Below are 17,673 nucleotides of genomic sequence, written 5' to 3' on the forward strand. Positions count from 1 at the left end.
CAAAAAACAGACTATATATGCTTGTTTTCTGATAATTTTTCTCACTTATTCATGATCTGTCATCACATTTGCTTGGATGCATGGACTAACAAACCATGTTTTAGTTCTTTTCACTACATGTGCACTCTTTCATGTGTGAAATCAGCATGGTGCCACTAGTTACATAAGAAAGATTTGGGATGTTCGATTTCTATTACTAACTCTGACTTTTGACAGACAGAGGAAGCATGCTGTAAATGAATGCATCACAGATTGGAAATGTTTGATGTAGCTTGCTCATAATCCCCACAATTGAGTTATATATTCATTGGGTCACATAACATCGATCTAGTTCTGACTCTATATACAAGAGGCCACACTGTTGTGCCCATAAAAATTTATAAGAAAATAAATAGATTTGCTCAGAAATCGAAGTTATCTCACTGAAGAAAGACTGCTTTTAAAAAAATTATATTTGGAAGGTAGTGAATTATACTTATTGAGTGTATACTATATGTAAAGTATTGTAGGGATACCTGTTCATAGGCTGGATGACTAGGAACATGTAAATTTGGGGAAAGTGATATAAGAATTGCAAAAGAAATGACTTACAGTAAGGTGCAATGCATTATGAACTGAGTAATGATAACAATAGGAGCTATAAATTCAGAGAGCGGACTAGGATGTTAGATAGCAGTAGACTGGATGTTCTTATGTGAACTCAAGGATCTAAGGCCTAAGTAGAGATTGTGTCAGTGAACGTGTGTGTGTGTGTGTGTGTGTGTGTGTGTGTGTGTGTGTGTGAGAGAGAGAGAGAGAGAGAGAGAGAGAGAGAGAGAGAGAGAGAGAGAGAGAGAGAGAGAGAGAGAGAGAGAGATGTGGAGGTGATAATACATTTTTTAAGACATTTCTGCATGTGCAAACAGTCCTGGAGGCAGTTGAGACTACTGATGTATAACTGAGTGACAGTGAACTTACCAATTTGACACAGTGAAAACTTGCAAATTACTGATAAATAGTGCAATGTGGTAAACCATAATGTTGTCAGTAGTTTAGCTGTCAAGATGAAGAGCTAGGGGTCTTTAAATCTTCAGTCCTAGAGAGAGAGAGAAAAGTAATTAAAATGGCAAAGCATTTCAGAGAAGGTTTTCTTTCATTCTGTATATAAATATTTACTGCTTAAGCACAAGCATTCTTGCCTGGGGATCTGGTAAAAAAAAATGTACAGAGTAGCACTTCTCATGGAATTGAAAATATTGCAGTATTTCACAAACTTCTTTGACCATGACCAATAATAGGAAATATACTTATGTTGTAATGCAGTGCATACATATATTTAACTGGAATAAAAATATTTTAAATGGTACTTCTACCATTAAATATATGATAAACTCATTTAAAATATTGTATGCAAGTCTATTCCTTTTTTTCTCATCTTGTTTAAGCACTAGTCCTAACTGATTAGATTTATGTAATGTACTAAGTGGGTCACTAGCTGCAGCTTAAAACCAATGATGATTTAGTAGAAAATTTGAAAATAAAAAGATAAAATATACAAAAGCAAGGAAAATAAGTTCTTTTACTAGTTCCTTCATGTAGTGATCAGAATGCAATAACCTTTAAGACAACAGAAATGACAGCATGACAAGTAGGATCAATTATTTTAATGGAAGAATTGACAAGACCTTACTCAGAACTTGAGGAAGTAAAAGAGGTCAATAACAGCTCATAAATTTTAATGATTCATTACCATTCATTAAAATATGTAAGTGAAGAAGGAAAGGGGAAAGTATTCCTGAAATTACTGATACATTTTTGTTAAATTGAACTTGAGATAAGCATTGGTATACTCACAGAGAATTGTCCAGCACATATTTTACAACACATAAGTGACTGGAGCACAGAGGGTCAGGGTGGGTTGAAAATAAATTCAGCAAATAGACAGAAATGATTACTTCAGCTTATGACTTCAGCTTTTCTCTGTAGGACTAGAGAGAAACGTAGCAGCCCAGGACTGTGACAGTGCCTGAGCAGTGCCAACATTCAACAGGCAGTGGTGGGAATGGAGGTGGGACAGGAGGAAACAGGAAGCTTGAAAAACTGTGACCATTTCGTTAGATATGCCACTTCACCGAGGATCCCGAAACCACCATATAAGGGAAGAAAATATAGCCCAGAGGCTTGTGACTCAAGCCTTTAATCCCAGCTACTCAGAGATCTGAGGATCATGGTTTCAAAGCCAGTCCTCGCAGTCTATGAAATTCCTATATCCATTACCAAAAGAGCCAAAAATGGAGATGTGGCTCAAGTGTAGAGTGCTACTCTTGAGTACAGAGCTCAGAAACAGATCGCAGACCCTGAGTGAAAGCTTCAAGATTGACACAAATAAAAACAAAAGAAAGAAAAAGAAAAGATAGTCTAGAAGACAAAATGATCATGGCAAATAGAGAAGGTACATCTAGCTGAGACTACACTCTTACCCAGGACTGGACCAGTTTAAAATCATATTCCATAAGGAATCCAGTAGAGACCTGGGAAAAGTAAGGCAATGTGTGGCTCACCCAATTTTATGAATGGCAAACTTAAAGAAGGTTCTAAGTGTGTAGAGTTCTTGCCACATAACGTATTAATAGAACCGAGACCTTTGTCCTGTATATAAGTTTATCTGATTGGGGGAAGAGAAAGGGCATCACAAAAAGGAAGGGACAAAGGGTGAATCAGTGCTCCAGTGATACTCAGTAGACACTGTGCTGGAAATGAACTTTACAACTTAGCAAGAAGGATGTGTAGGGGGTAGTGGAAAAAATGAAGGAAGGGGTAACAACACTGGTCAAAAAGAAATGTACTCATTACCTTACTTATATAACTGTAACTCGTCTATAACTCACCTTTCTAATAATTTTTTATTGTGAAAATATCGTATAGAGGGGTTATAATTACATGGGCAAGATAATGACTACATTTCTTAGCAAGCATTGTTGCCTCCTCCTTTGTTTCTGACCCTTTCTTGTTTTACCTGCTACAGTGTCTTGCCTTTGGAGAGTAATCTAATGACACATTGGAATGATATTGCCACCCACTCTAATTGTGAAAAGGGCCATTGTATTTCTCATAATTTGAAACACTGATCTCAGGTGGTATATGTTGTTTCCATGTACTCTGTCATGTTAGTGAAACTATTAGAAGGTCTTAAAAATAAAATATTTTTCTCAAATAGTCCATTTATCTGACAGAACAGAAATATCTAATGGCTCTTTAAGATGGTGCCTGAAATGCTTCACTTTCCACAATGATGATATTACTATTCCTTTGAGAAACACCTTGTCAAAAACTGTCACATTTGAGATTAGATTCGACAAATGAATTCTAAGGAACCTGTATATAACATTGTTAAGGAAAGTCACAGATATTTTCCACATCATCCAATGAGTTAATAGTCACTCATAGTTACTTTAGATTGAGAAGATACTGGCACTGAATATTTTGTACAAACTCATTTTATAAACATAGCTATGCGAGCATAGGAAATAATTCTTTTATTACTCTGTGTGTGTGTGTGTGTGTGTGTGTGTGTGTGTGTGTGTGTGTGAACTTTAAAGGATATAGCAGAAAAGTCAATAACTACAACTTTATCTAAAAGTCCATATAATCTAATCTGCTTTAGTTCAATGATCATCTGGATTTTTTTTTTTTTGGTCTGTCGTGGGGCTTGAACTCTGGGCTTGGGTGCTGTACCTGAGCTCTTCAGCTCAAGGTGAGTGCTCTACCACTTGAGCCACAGCAGTACTTGAAGTTTTCTAGTGGTTTATTGGAGATAAGAGTCTCACAGACTTTCCTGTCTGGACTGGCTTTGAACTGTGATCTCAGATCTCACCCTTCTGAGTAGCTAGGATTACAGGCATGAGAGACTGGCACCTGGCTGGTCAGCTGGTCTTACAGCCATCATAGCTCTGGGCCTTTATTAACAGGAAACTAAGCAACCTGTTATATAATTTAAAATTGTATTTTTAAAATAGAGTTGATTAAATGCATGTCAGTGTCTGTAGATGTCTAGTCCTATTATATTCTTGGTTTTATTTCCTGTTCTCTAAATTGCAGAAGATTCTCTTTTAATATTTGACTTTTTACAAAAAAAAATCTAACATGTATAATTAATTAGTAATAAGTTCCAGGAGTCTTAGAAAAGTTTGCTAGCTCTCAGATATCTGTGTCCAACAGATCAACCAACCAGCTGTCAAACTACTTCCCTGGTGAGAGAACAGATTATAAATGGATGCCCACTTGATCATCAGTCTAAGGGCTGGGCTGCTGTAGGTGTATATGAGTGGGTGTTGACACAAAATAGCAACTAACTTTTATAATCTTCACTAGAGCCTGACACAGTTCTAAGAGTTTATCTGATAAAATTTTACCTTTATTACCTCTGTCTATTCTAGTAATCCAACTTTCAGAACCACTTGCCCTGAATTACTAAGTTAAGGAGAAAGATAGATTTAGATTCATGACAAACGGATTTAAATTCATTCAATCTGGCTCGAGATTGTTTTTCTAAATGCTAAAACTGCTTCTTAGAATGCCTGAAGACCTGAGTTTAATGTTAACCTAGAAACAGGTACCCATGGCATGAGCTCCAAGGCATGAAACTTCCAGTGCTTGGCATGGCTTCATGGAATGTTCAAGCATGCATAGAATGAAGCTGGAAGGCTCTGTTTGTCCACTAGGGTGTTTTTATGCCCTGTTTTGAATCCTTTTTATTCTATTGTGTCATTTCAGGACATGATCATTTCTGGGCTACAGCCTGAAACTTCATACTCTCTCACTGTCACAGCCTATACCACCAAAGGAGATGGTGCTCGAAGCAAGCCCAAACTGGTGTCCACCACTGGGGCAGGTAATTTTTGCTTTGCGTATTAGAACTAACTTTCCAAGAGGTACAGGAAGATTCTGTCATTCTTTCATTATGATAAAATGGAAGGGAATAAATTGTGTATAGTTTTCATAGATTTTTTTTAGTTCAAGATAAAAAGAGAACTTAGGAAAGAATTATTGCACATATAGACTGTGCGAATTGTTTATTTTGTTCAGCAGATATTTTTATACCTATGTATAAGGCACCATCCTTGCCTTCTAAAGAAGTCAAATTGTACCAAAGATAAAAAGATAAAGGAAAAAAAAACAGTATCAATACGGCTAAATTGTATAAAATGGTCCATTTCTGAAGAACAAAGCCTCTTCAGTGCTCTTTAAAGTGAAGTTGTTTAGCTACATTAGGAAAAGCCAGCGTGAAGGAAGATCTAGCATTGTAAACTGATAAATTAAGAGATAATTACCAAAGGATTTTCCTGCAATCTTTTCCTATAGCAATCTCCTATGGAACACTTACGCTATGATTTGATTTACTCCTGGTGAATTGCTTCTCATACCACTTTTTAGAAATACACCTCTATGTAAAGGCATAAAGCAATGAACAGCTGTGATGTTGAGTGCCCTCCTGGGTGCTATGCTCACTGCCAAATTTGTCTAAATGTCATAAGATTTGCCTCGCTCACATCCTGCCACCTGGAACTGCCACAAGCAGCCAGATTACAGATGGCAAAACTCTGTCAACATAGTCTTGCGGTGTTTTATTTTCCTTCCTTTCTTTCCTTTCCTCCTTATTTCCTCCTTCCCTTCCTTCCCTTCCTTCCCTTCCTTCCCTCCCTCCCTCCTTCCCTCCTTCCCTTCTTCCCTCCTTCCCTCCTTCTTTCCTTCCTTCCTTCCTTCCTTCCTTCCTTCCTTCCTTCCTTCCTTCCTTCCTTCCTTCCTTCCTTCCTTCCTTTCTTCCTTCCTTCTGTGTAAATTTCTGCTTTGAGTATTAGATCTAACTTTCCAAGAAGTACAATAGGAGTCTGTCATTCTTCTCTTATGGTAAAATAGGAGGGAATCCTTCCTTCCTTCCTTCCTTCCTTCCTTCCTTCTTTCCTTCCTTCCTTCCACCCTTCCTTCCTTCCTTCCTTTTCCCTCTCTTCTTCCCTCTTTCCTTTCTTCCACTTTTCTTCCCACCATTCCTTCCTTCTTTACTCCTTGAGTAGCAGAAGGTAGTAGAACAGAGCTGATTCTGATTTCTAGAAAATGATCTGGACTCATGATCCAAGGCCAAATTGTACAAGCAGAGAGCATTTGGGCTCTTAAATCTACCTTTAAAAAAGTCAGTAATTTCTGTAGTTAGGGAAAAGTAGCTCATGATAATGAAAAGTTTAATATTTTGATTACTAATAATATTAACAGAATAAAAATTACACTGACTTTACATGTACTACTTTTAATAAGTTATAACAACATTATAAGATTTTATTGATGTAATTTCCATTCAATAGATGAAGAGCTTTGTAAATATATATGCATGGCAAAGTTAGAAAAGAAGTGCAAATTGGGTCCATAGTAATTCTAGGCAACGTTATTTTCTAGCTATTTTTTAACTTTTAAGCTGCATGACATTAATTTTTAGGCCATTGATTCAGATAGAATTGGTCTAACAAAATTGGTATAACAGTTTTCTCATTTGTTCTGCAACTGACCTCAGAGCAGTTTGCTACCTCTGTAGGCATCATTTTCCTATTAAAGTGGAAATGATAATAAATAATTAGAGCACCGTGTGAGGCTGAGGAATTTAAATCAAATGAGATACAACATGTAATGTTCTCTTTGTAGTCTATGGCACTAAGGCACATAACAAACATTATAGTTTTAATCTGTACCTCCTTGGCTAATCTCCCTGAATGACTCATTTGTATGTGGTGGGCATGAACCTTTACGCACAATGGTTGAAATTTTTGGACCTTTTAAATTGCTATTTCAATGATCATAACTCTTTTCATCCATTATCAAATTCTAGTATCCCAGCCACCAATAATAAAGTGAGAGGAAGATGATATTTACACATTTGTATGTTGGCCAAGAATTGTTTTCTTTGGAAGATAATAGTATGGGAATATGAGTAGCGTGGGCTCTCATTTGGCAGTGACTGCAACATGTACATCCCTCCTGGTTGCTCTCACCACTCCATCCTTTGTGCTCCAGTTCCAGGAAAACCCCGGCTAGTAATTAACCACACTCAGATGAATACTGCTCTCATTCAGTGGCACCCCCCCGTGGACACCTTTGGACCCCTTCAGGGCTACCGTCTAAAGTTTGGCCGCAAAGATATGGAACCACTCACTACCCTGGAGTTCTCAGAAAAAGAAGATCACTTTACAGCTACAGACATCCACAAGGGAGCATCTTATGTCTTCAGGCTCTCTGCCAGAAATAAAGTGGGCTTTGGGGAGGAGATGGTGAAAGAAATCACTGTTCCCGAAGAAATACCAACTGGATTCCCTCAAAACCTCCACTCAGAAGGCACCACTTCAACCTCTGTCCAGTTATCTTGGCAGCCACCTGTCCTGGCAGAGCGAAATGGCATTATCACCAAGTATACTCTTCTCTATAGGGATATCAACATCCCCCTTCACCCATTGGAGCAACTTCTTGTTCCAGCTGACACTTCTATGACACTCACTGGCTTAAAACCCGATACCACATATGATGTAAAAGTACGTGCTCACACGAGCAAAGGGCCCGGGCCATATAGTCCCAGTGTCCAGTTCAGGACACTGCCTGTGGATCAAGGTAGGATTTGTCTGCTTCTGGCCTTTCTCCCTTAAAGGAATGTCAGTCTTTGGAAATCAGTATTTTGAAGCTATAAATAACTGATCGGCCCATTCATATTAATAGGTTTCAGCAAAAACCAACAGGTAAAGTATGGAAAGCTTAATATATTTTGGACACCTTAGATTTCAGTTACTGAAGGTCAAGCAAGTCTGGCTGACAGCTCCCAATGTAAGGTAAGGAAAATACAATAGAGATGACTAAGTTTTAGGGAAAGGAGCTTTAGGGAAAAGAGCTTTATGAGAATGAGTGTTAAAATGATTGCTTTGAACAGGTAGGAGAGACACAATTTTTTTCCTTTCTTTCTCTCTCTCTTGCTCTCACTCTCACTCTCTCTTCCTCTCTTTCTATCTCTATCTCTGTCTCCTTCTTTCTCCGATGAAGTAGACAGCATCTAGAGCAAACCCCATGATACATGGTGGAAAAAGACAGGTCCTATGTTCTTAGGAATAGTTTAAATACACTGTTTTTCCTTTTCCAGCAGTGTTTGCAAAAAATTTTCATGTCAAAGCAGTAATGAAGACTTCTGTGTTGCTGTCTTGGGAGATTCCAGAGAATTATAATTCTGCCATGCCTTTCAAGGTAAGTTGTCCCGTAATTCGTAAAATTTTAGTAGTAAAGGAAGAATGGGCAGTTCATGAGGGTGTTATATTTCAAAGCATGCAATTATACACATCTGTATACGAGTACATGCCTGAGGATGTGATTTAGTGATAGAGCATTTGACTAGTATGTTTCAGGCCCTGTATTCCATTCCTAAGAACATACACAGATTTCCTTTGGAAATTTATATGTGCTGATCTCATTTGTGTCTTTCAGAAGAGATTGTGTTTGGTGCTTGGGCAGAATTACCTTAGTACTATCAAGAAGATAGGCCAGGGGAAATAGTTCACACTTACCATCCTACCTATTTGACATGAGATTGGGAGGATCACTGTCCAAGATAGCTAAAAAAAAATGAGACCTCTTCATAAAATAAGTAAAGCAAAAAGGAATAGGGACATGGCTCCAGTAGTAGACTGCCAATCTAGCAAGTGTCAATCCCATGTTTTCCAATCCCCAATACTATCAAAAAGAAAAAAAAATGGAAGCAGAATGATTGTTTTTACTTTTTAAAAAATTATTATCTTTAAGTAGTTGCATAAAAGATTTGCCATTCAACAAAGCAGTTTAGAAACACAGTGTGTCTTGGTTCACATCACCCCTTTCATTATTCTCACCCATTCCCTCTACCCACCCTTTCCTTCACTCTTCTGAATTTTGTCAGATAGATAATGGATTCTTGACTGCATTTTCCTCTTCTCTTCTTCAATGATCTACCCCTTTCTTCTTGATGCTACCCCACCCCTTTCAAGTACGAACTGCCTGACATTTTATTTTGCTGAACTTTAATTTTTTTAAGGAATTACCCTATTTGAGATCTCCCTGGAATCTACCATATTTCAGTTAAGACACTGGTACATACTGCATAACACCCAACGTCCTTACTTAAGAGTTTAGAAGCTAAATCTAGCTTCTACATTTAAAGGAATACGTGGCATCCTTTAAATCTCTGGGCCTGACTTACTTCATTTAACAAGATTTTTCCAAGTCTTTCCATTTCTTTACAAATTGTACTATATATTTTGAATTGATGGGTAAGATTCCATTGTGTTTATATGTGTACCACATTTTCTTGATCCACTCATCCATGGACAGGCATCTGCTGGGCTAATCCCATATCTTGACTATGTTGAACTAAACATGGTTGTGCTTGTGGCTTTACTACAGTAAAGATTTGTAATCCTTAGCGGTGTTTTGAAGTAGGAGCTTAAAACTAGTGTTGGCATTACTTATAGAGCACCTATACTTTGAAACTGAACTTTTAACATTTGACTAGGTTTTTATTTCCACCAGAGAATGAAATTTACATGAGTTTTACTTATTTATAATGTAATATTTGAAGAGTTTTCAAATTTGTTTCTTGATTTAAGTCCTTGATACCTTCTAAACTCTGCTTATCATTGTAAACAAGAAATACATATTTGTGAAATCAGAAGTAGAAAGAGATTTTGGAAAGTGAAAATAAATTTAGAACAGTATTGAAATATTTAGGGGGAAAATGATAGGTATAATATGTTGAGATCTTAGAGCATTTCTGCACACATTCTATTAAGAAAACATTGAACTAGTAGGTCAAATATTGAGAAATATTACTGCACATTTCTTTGTGGCATATTTTGATAGACTTAGAAACATATCATAATAGTAAAACTGACAGGAAAATTGAAGCAATCTCTAGTATTATGAATACTTATGAGCTCAGGAATTGCCACAAATTACAATTGGCCTGGCATATATGTCCAAGAATTTAGTGAACCTTGATTTCTAAAAACGTAAGTTTTTTCTCTGTCTGATAAGCATACTTGCTGGGTTTGTGCCTATAGATTCTTTATGATGATGGGAAAATGGTAGAAGAAGTTGATGGCCGAGCCACACAGAAGTTAATTGTCAACCTAAAGCCTGAGAAGTCCTATTCCTTTGTGCTAACAAATCGTGGAAACAGTGCTGGTGGTCTGCAACACAGGGTAACCGCCAAGACTGCACCAGATGTTCTGCGTACCAAACCTGCCTTCATTGGAAAGACCAACTTGGATGGAATGATTACTGTGCAACTTCCTGAAGTTCCTGCAAATGAAAACATAAAGTAAGTTGATTGAAAGGCGAAGAATGAAGGACAGCACCTGTGGATAAAAGAAGATAGTTACATCACACTGTTATGGTGGTTAGAAAAGAATAGATTGCTGAGTGCAAAGTGAAGGATTTGTCTGTACAGGCACACATTCTTGCTACCTGAGTGCTACTGCATGACCTTCTGCTGTTGATTAGACACAAAATTTCATTAATTTAATATGAAGGGCTTTTATTAATAGCAAGAATATATACTTGTTACTCAGGGGGAGATAGACAAACAGAGCACATTCCCTACTGCAAAGTTATTTATGGCATAGTATATGAAAGAGGCCTAGTTGATTCATATTTGGAAAATTAATATTATAGTTATGAAGAAGTATTATAAAGTACTGCAAGACTAAATGAAACTTTGCAAAATGACATAATCCAAAACAATATGAAATAGGTATACTTAGTGAATTATACACCAATAGAATTTTAAAAGTATACTTGCTAAAATATAGTAAGAATGAGTACTGTAGCAGAATGAATAAAACCACATGTGGTTACTGCCTTCATTGAGCTTACCCAGGTACTGGTGATATCAAGAAGTAGATAAATATAAGAGATGTCAATGGTAGAGTTATGATTTTTCTTAATAGCAGACAGCCCCGGATGGGATAAGGCCAAGAAAGTATTGACCATATCTTGAAGGACAAATAGGAAGCCTATATAAAAAAGTGTTAAGAAGATTATATACAGAGAAAACTGTCTATGTAAAAGTCTTTAGTAAAAACAGTAAGTGGTACCATTTGCTTGAAACCCTGTGTGCCTGGAAAAGATGAGAGGAAGATAGGGGTCAGACCAGAGTCACATTTTGCTCTAAGGTTCTCTAGACAGCAGAAATCTTAATTCAGGAAAGTGGCACAATATCATTTGTATAATACCAAAGTTTTATATCCTCTATTTTAGTAACTAACAGAGTGGATAGTAAAAAAAAAAGGTTGTTGGAAAAACAAAAATTTGTTGACTGTTGAGTCTTGATAAATAAGATCTTAAAGTAAGACAATGCTAGTAAACATAGCAGAAATACCCAGTAGATGTGGGCATGCACCTGTTATTTCAGCAATAATAGAAAACATAAAAGTAAGTAAATAAGGGCTGAGGCACATGCTCAGGTGGGAAACAAGTCCCTAGCCAAGAAAAAAGAACACAGTGAAAAATAGGACTGGAGGTGCGATTCATTAGTATGGTGCCAGGCTAACAAAAGTAAGGTGCTGAATCAAAACAGCCAGTTACTACCAAAAATTGAAAAGAATCACCATGTCTCCTAAAACATAAAGGAGATGAAGGGGCTAAATCAAGTATTACAAAGTAAACTCATAAATTAAAAACATAAATGAAGAACAATTAAGGAACAAGTAATCAATCTAACTACTTTACACTGAGACATAATCCTTTCTGGACAAACTTTCAGCTGTTATTTATTTGTTTAAAAATGATAGCTGATTTCAACATAGTAATGGAATTTCCAAAAGATTATTACTAAAATAAACTGAGATCATGTTTTCAGTTTTTACAGCTTTTATTTCTCAGTCAGTGAACTAAAAATGAGAATGGATTAAATATCAGTAAAATTTTTATCCTAGCAAAATGTAGTATTCAAGTATTTTCCTATTTATCCCTTTGTTCTGTGCAGTTTTCTTGGTACTGACAGGTAAAACATATATATATATATATATATATATATATATATATATATATATAAACAACACTTCAGAGAGAGAAAATTATATATATATATGTTTTGCTCAATCTACTTTATTGAAGTATAATCAATAGATAAAAAGGCACATGTGTTTAATGTATAGATCTTAACTTGTTGTATCCTAAGTATTTACCTATGAAACCATCATGGATACCATAGGTATATCAGATATTTTTCCCCACCTATCCTGGGACCAGGCTATGTTACAGGGATTTTACAGGGATTCAGTGAGAGAGTGCATCTTTATTACTACCCATGTAGACTGCAGTTCCTTGGGGAATTCGGTCAAGAGAAAAGACATGCAGCAACTGAGACCTGTGACACACAAGTTAAGACAGATAAGGAAAGCCTCATTATGTGTCATAGACTGGGCTCTCCTAATCTACTACTGTCTCACATTAGGGATTCTGGAGAAGGTAGCAGCTGAGGTCTAGAATTCTACATGCCTGGGTTGATGTTTTGATGAATTCCTACATTGTATAATATTAAAATCAGGTTAAGCATATTAATCGTCTCAAAGATCTATCACTTTATTTATGGTGGAATAATTTAAATCATGTCTCTAGCTTTCTTAAATAAGTAGTATAATATTGTGAAGTTAAAAAAATGACAAGAAGTTTCTGGGCTCTAGGAGTGGGTAGAAGACAACACTTCAGAGAGAGAAAATGATAGAGTTAAAGGGGAGACTAATGCTTGTTCTTTGTATGTGGCTTGCTAACCTGTTCACACTTTTCAACTACTAGTCAATAAACCACACACACACATGCACATGCACACACATGTGTGCACGCACACATGCACACAGGCACACCACTACTACTACCACCATCACCACTACCACACACATATTGCAGATAACATTTTTAACACTCTTTCTGTGGGGAGAAAAAATGACTGACATGAAGTCCTATATTATAATGGGAAACAGAAAATAGATGGCATGAATACAATGGAGTAAATATTGCCAGGTTCTGTGGAAACATAAAATGAAGTTTGAGTCCTACCTGGGTGTGAAGGAAGATATTGTAAAAGTGCTAATTTCTAATTTGAATCTTGAAGGGTGCAAAAGTTTGGGGAAAGATGAAAAATTTAGGAAAAAAACAAAGAAAATATATACATTATAAATCCAACCCATTAATATAAAAAAATTAAAAAGCATGCCTTTTCTTGAAAGCAAAGCACTTGGGAGATGAAGGGAGTATAGGATATACAGTAACATGACTAGTTAATACAATGTTCATTACTTTCCTTAATTTATATAAATGCTGATCTATAAAGGGAAATGATTAAAACCTCTTGTGGTAAAGTGGGTTAGACTTTTCTGAAAACTGATCTACTGGTGGTAAACTGTAGTTTCCTGTTCCAATTCTAAATGAATTGATAAAATATTGGAGGATACATTCTAACTTTAAAGGTTGTACTTTGCTTTTTTAATTGTTCTCTTTGTCATCTAATTTTCCTTCTATACTTGAAATGAGAGTCTGAACCAGTAGAGAAAACTTCGGTAACAAAAAGGAGACCCCATATAAAAAGAAAAAGAAAGCCAAGTATTGTGAAAAAGAAGCATCTCATAGGAATAAATTAAAGATTTTTCCTAGCCTTTTGAGGAAACAAAAAAGAATAAAATTTCAATTACATAAGTCCTTAAGTCCACAAAGCAACAGAAATCATAGCAAATAAAAAAAAAATTCTGAGCTGAACACCAGTGGTTTGTGTGTATATTCCTAGCTACTCATAAAGCCAAGGTCAGAAAATACATCTTTGATAGTCCATCTCCAAAAATCCAGCAAAAATCCAGGCAGGAGGAATGGCTTAAGTATGGGGTAGAAGCCATGAACAAGAAAGCCCATAAAGTACAAGTTCCTGAGTTCAAACTCTGGTCCTGGCAAAAAATAAAAGAAAGAAAAATGAAAAAGTAAAGGAACTCTGTTTTTTAAAATTGATAAACTAATAGTAATATAAATTTATATTATAAATATAAAGATGTATACTTAAAATTAATAAATAGATGTATTATCTATATCAAGATATATCATTTTAAGTAGTTAGAAAGTTTAAGAAATCGAGAGGACAATAGCTTTTTGTTCAATATTCTATGGAAGAAGAAAGGAAGGAAAGGGCACTTATTCTGTAACTGTGGACAAGTAACTTTACTTGTTTGTATCAAAACTATCTGGGAAAAAAAGTATTCCCTGCTTGTTCCTGTTCATTTTCTAGCATAATAAAATATTGGTGATATAAGGTTATTTGTTTATCAACCGAAGCCATGTTTTTTCATTCCCAGCCAAGTTGATTGTGAGGTCTTAATTCGTAGTTCTGGTACCTCAACACAGGTGAAGAGGACAATTTCTTATACTTTTATTGAAGACATATCTCCTTGCTCCTTTCATCCTTGCTTGATCTTTATACTTTCTTGTATACAGAAATAAAGGAACTTTTCCTAGTTCCTAAACTTCTTCTGAAAGTACCTTTAAAAAAAGAATACATTGGGGTATCAGGCAATTTTAGTGCTTCAACTTAATTTTTACAATACAGTTAAGAGACAGAAGGTCCATCAAAAAGTGTAGCTCTACCAACCATCATTCTTCAGAGGTGAGTGTAATGACAGCGGGAACTTCTGAAACTTTATTGAACTGAATTTTACTCTAGGAGGTTACAAAAAATGGTACACAGATTGTACATTTAGAAAGAACAAACAGAAGGTACCCTTTTGTCAGTTGAGGTAGGGAAATCTTTAATTTTGACAAGTACCTGACAATTGAGTGAAAATAATATAAGACTTTGCTGTAAGCCTTATGATGAAACTTATGAAGTAGGGAAATTCTTCGTCCCATCAACAGGTGAGTAAAATGAGATGCAGAGATGCTCCAGTCATATAGCTGGCATCAGTAATAATTAATTCTGGGAGTAGGAAATAGTCGTATTCAGACCTTGTACACATACAAATGATGACATTCTTAAAACACAGTCTTTCTGATCTCATTGTCAAGGAAGTTAAAAGTTGAACTAACTAGCTTCAGCATAAAACATCAGAAACAGGGAAGAAAGACCTGAATGTAAACTTTGTAGCTTCAGATATCACATTCATAACTACAACTCTGCCTCTGTGACCATAGATTCATTGGTTGATCCAGGACAATTTTTTTAGGACATGTACTAACGAACTACGAACTTCCAGGAAGTAGGTATAACAAGACTTTACTTGCATTAGTAAGTAGTGTCTAGACCCACAATCATGGTCCAGACCATGGCAATGGATGTGAAGAGTCATGGAGAAGGAATCCCAATGCTCAATATTATCATTCTGTCATTTTCTAAATGAGGAAAATGAGGCATAAAGCAACTAAGTAACTCACCTTACAACTCACAACAAAAATAAGATTCAGAGCCTTGATTTAAACATAGAAAAAGAAACAATCATTCAACCTTCTGTCATTTTCTTTATCATGAATTAATTTGATTTAAATAATAAATACCCAGATGACCATGGCAAAAAAATATCAAAAATTATGCAAGAATTGACATTCATTATTGACCTCTGAGCTAAATAATGAGTATGCGAATGCTAAGACAGACTGCTAATACACAAAGCCTAGTTGAATTTGAACTGGGACTGCTACAAAGACCAGAGCTTGCATTCTCATATAATTATATGAATCTAGGTCCCTTGATGATAGTGTATTAAATGAAATTAGTAAAACTTTACTTAATATAATTAAAATTCTGAAGGTTAGATTTAACTTACCTAATTAAATCTAATACACTGGGAAAACGCTGCTTACTTTATAAGCAGTCACGGGTTTTTCAGACATACTGAAACTGAAATTGTTTATTTTCCTGTTAGTTTCATAGTCTGCAAAAAAGTATTTCGAACTTCAAACACACAAACAAGGTAAAATGTAGAGATTAATTATACACATATGTAAAGCAAGCATCAAAAGCTTTTAAATTATTTTTCATATCCAATAGGTTCTTTCAGTTTATATGATTTGTTTGATATGAATTTGTTGAGCATATATTAACTCCCCAATTTTCTGCTCTTATCTGAATCTCCTTGATGTCCTATGAGATTAGAATGAGGTTCACAAGTTAACTGGTAAAAGGAAAAAAACTTTTGTATTAAGGAATATGTGTTTTATAAACTATTTGGGCAATGCCATTGCATAGTTTTAGTGAAACTGAAGATTTTTTAGCAAAAACAGACATAAGTCCCTGAGAGACACCCATCTAATCCACTTCAACTGCTCAAAAACACAAATAGTTCAGTAAAGCACAAAGTGGCAAAGTGAAGCACATTTTGAGAAAGATAGATAGGTAGATAGATAGATACACAGATAGATACATAGATTAGATAGATAGTACAGATATATGTATTATATACCTTGCATATGCATATATAAATGCCTATTGTCTTTCTAATCAAACATACATTAAATGATATAATAAAAATCATATATTAAAATGTACTCTTTGTGACCATACAATAGAGGTAATTTATCTAATCAGAAAAACAGGAGAAGTGTAGTCTTAGAATCTGGTAAGTAAATTAATATTTAAGGAAAGAGAGAGGTTAACCCATTGGGAGCTACTGAAGGTTCAGGTCAGATGAGATAAAATGATCAAGGATGTGATAGCAGAATGGACTGAGATCCCTTGAAGACACTGAATGGCAATCAGGATACAGTCGGGGTGGTCAAATGGATTTAGGCAAGATCCCGCTGGGTCTTGTAATACCTCTTGGTCTTTATCCTAAGAGAAATGAGGCTCCATTGAAATGTCTTAACAAGTAGAAATGACACAATCAATTTTGTATTGTGAAGTAAAAATTTCAGAAACTAGACAAGAAAAGGCTATGGGCATTGGGAAGAGAGAGTTAGGAGACTATTGTCCAGACAAGAAGAAATTGAATGAGGCCTGAGGAATAGCTCTAAGATAGAGACAAGAGACAAGTAAATGTGTTAGAGATAGATTTTGGAAGCTAGCACTGGGAGACAGACTGGGTAAGAGGGAGGAAGGGAGTAAAAGCAGATTGTCAGTGACAATACCTAGGGCTCTGTCCTGTGTGCACAATTTATTTTGAAAGACTTACTGTTTGTTTCATGAGGTATGGTACATTATGACACCAAAATGGAGGCATAAAATTGGAGTCCTTGGAATTAAAAAGAGAGTTTTAGGCTATGGTATGACTCTGTAAACCATTTTCTAATAACCTATGCCAAGAGTTAGAATGAAAGCCCCTAGGTGGGGAAAAAGAGAATTCCTGGGTCAGCGCTTTGAGAAACTCTTATCATTTAATTCAGGGTACCAGGTAGTAATGAAATCTGTTAAGAAAATTCAGTTATTCGTACAAGGAGGTAAAGAAAAACAGGAATGATGTACTGGATATTTCATAGAAGGTCTTACTAACATGGCAGGATTTGGCTAAGGGACACAGATAAGAAAGGATCACAAATTCTCCTTCTGTGGACTGGGATGTAGCTCAGTGGCAAAGGACTTGCCTAGCAAGGGCAATGACCTGGGTTTGATCCCCAGTAGCAAAAACAAAAACAAACAAACAATAAACACCAAAAAACCAAAAGCGAACAATT

At 35.8% G+C, this 17,673-nt stretch overlaps 1 protein-coding gene across 42 annotated transcripts in view; it reads left to right on the top strand.

The window, feature by feature from the left end:
• The window catches only part of Ptprd (protein tyrosine phosphatase receptor type D), a 2,013,525-nt gene that overhangs the window by 1,838,134 nt on the left and 157,718 nt on the right, over positions 1-17,673 (top strand). For 19 of the 42 annotated variants that reach the window (XM_070033182.1, XM_070033181.1, XM_070033197.1 and 16 more), the window contains 4 exons: positions 4,753-4,870; positions 7,039-7,626; positions 8,147-8,247; positions 10,092-10,351. In XM_070033182.1, the coding sequence (XP_069889283.1) occupies positions 4,753-4,870; positions 7,039-7,626; positions 8,147-8,247; positions 10,092-10,351 (1,067 nt within the window). The remainder of the gene's footprint in view (positions 1-4,752; positions 4,871-7,038; positions 7,627-8,146; positions 8,248-10,091; positions 10,352-17,673) is intronic. The other 23 variants (XM_070033186.1, XM_070033198.1, XM_070033200.1 and 20 more) reach the window with 3 other exon arrangements.

The sequence above is a fragment of the Dipodomys merriami genome, unplaced genomic scaffold, assembly GCF_024711535.1.
Source record: "Dipodomys merriami isolate MVZ:Mamm:240054 unplaced genomic scaffold, mDipMer1.0.p SCAF_22, whole genome shotgun sequence".
Taxonomy (NCBI): domain Eukaryota; kingdom Metazoa; phylum Chordata; class Mammalia; order Rodentia; family Heteromyidae; genus Dipodomys; species Dipodomys merriami.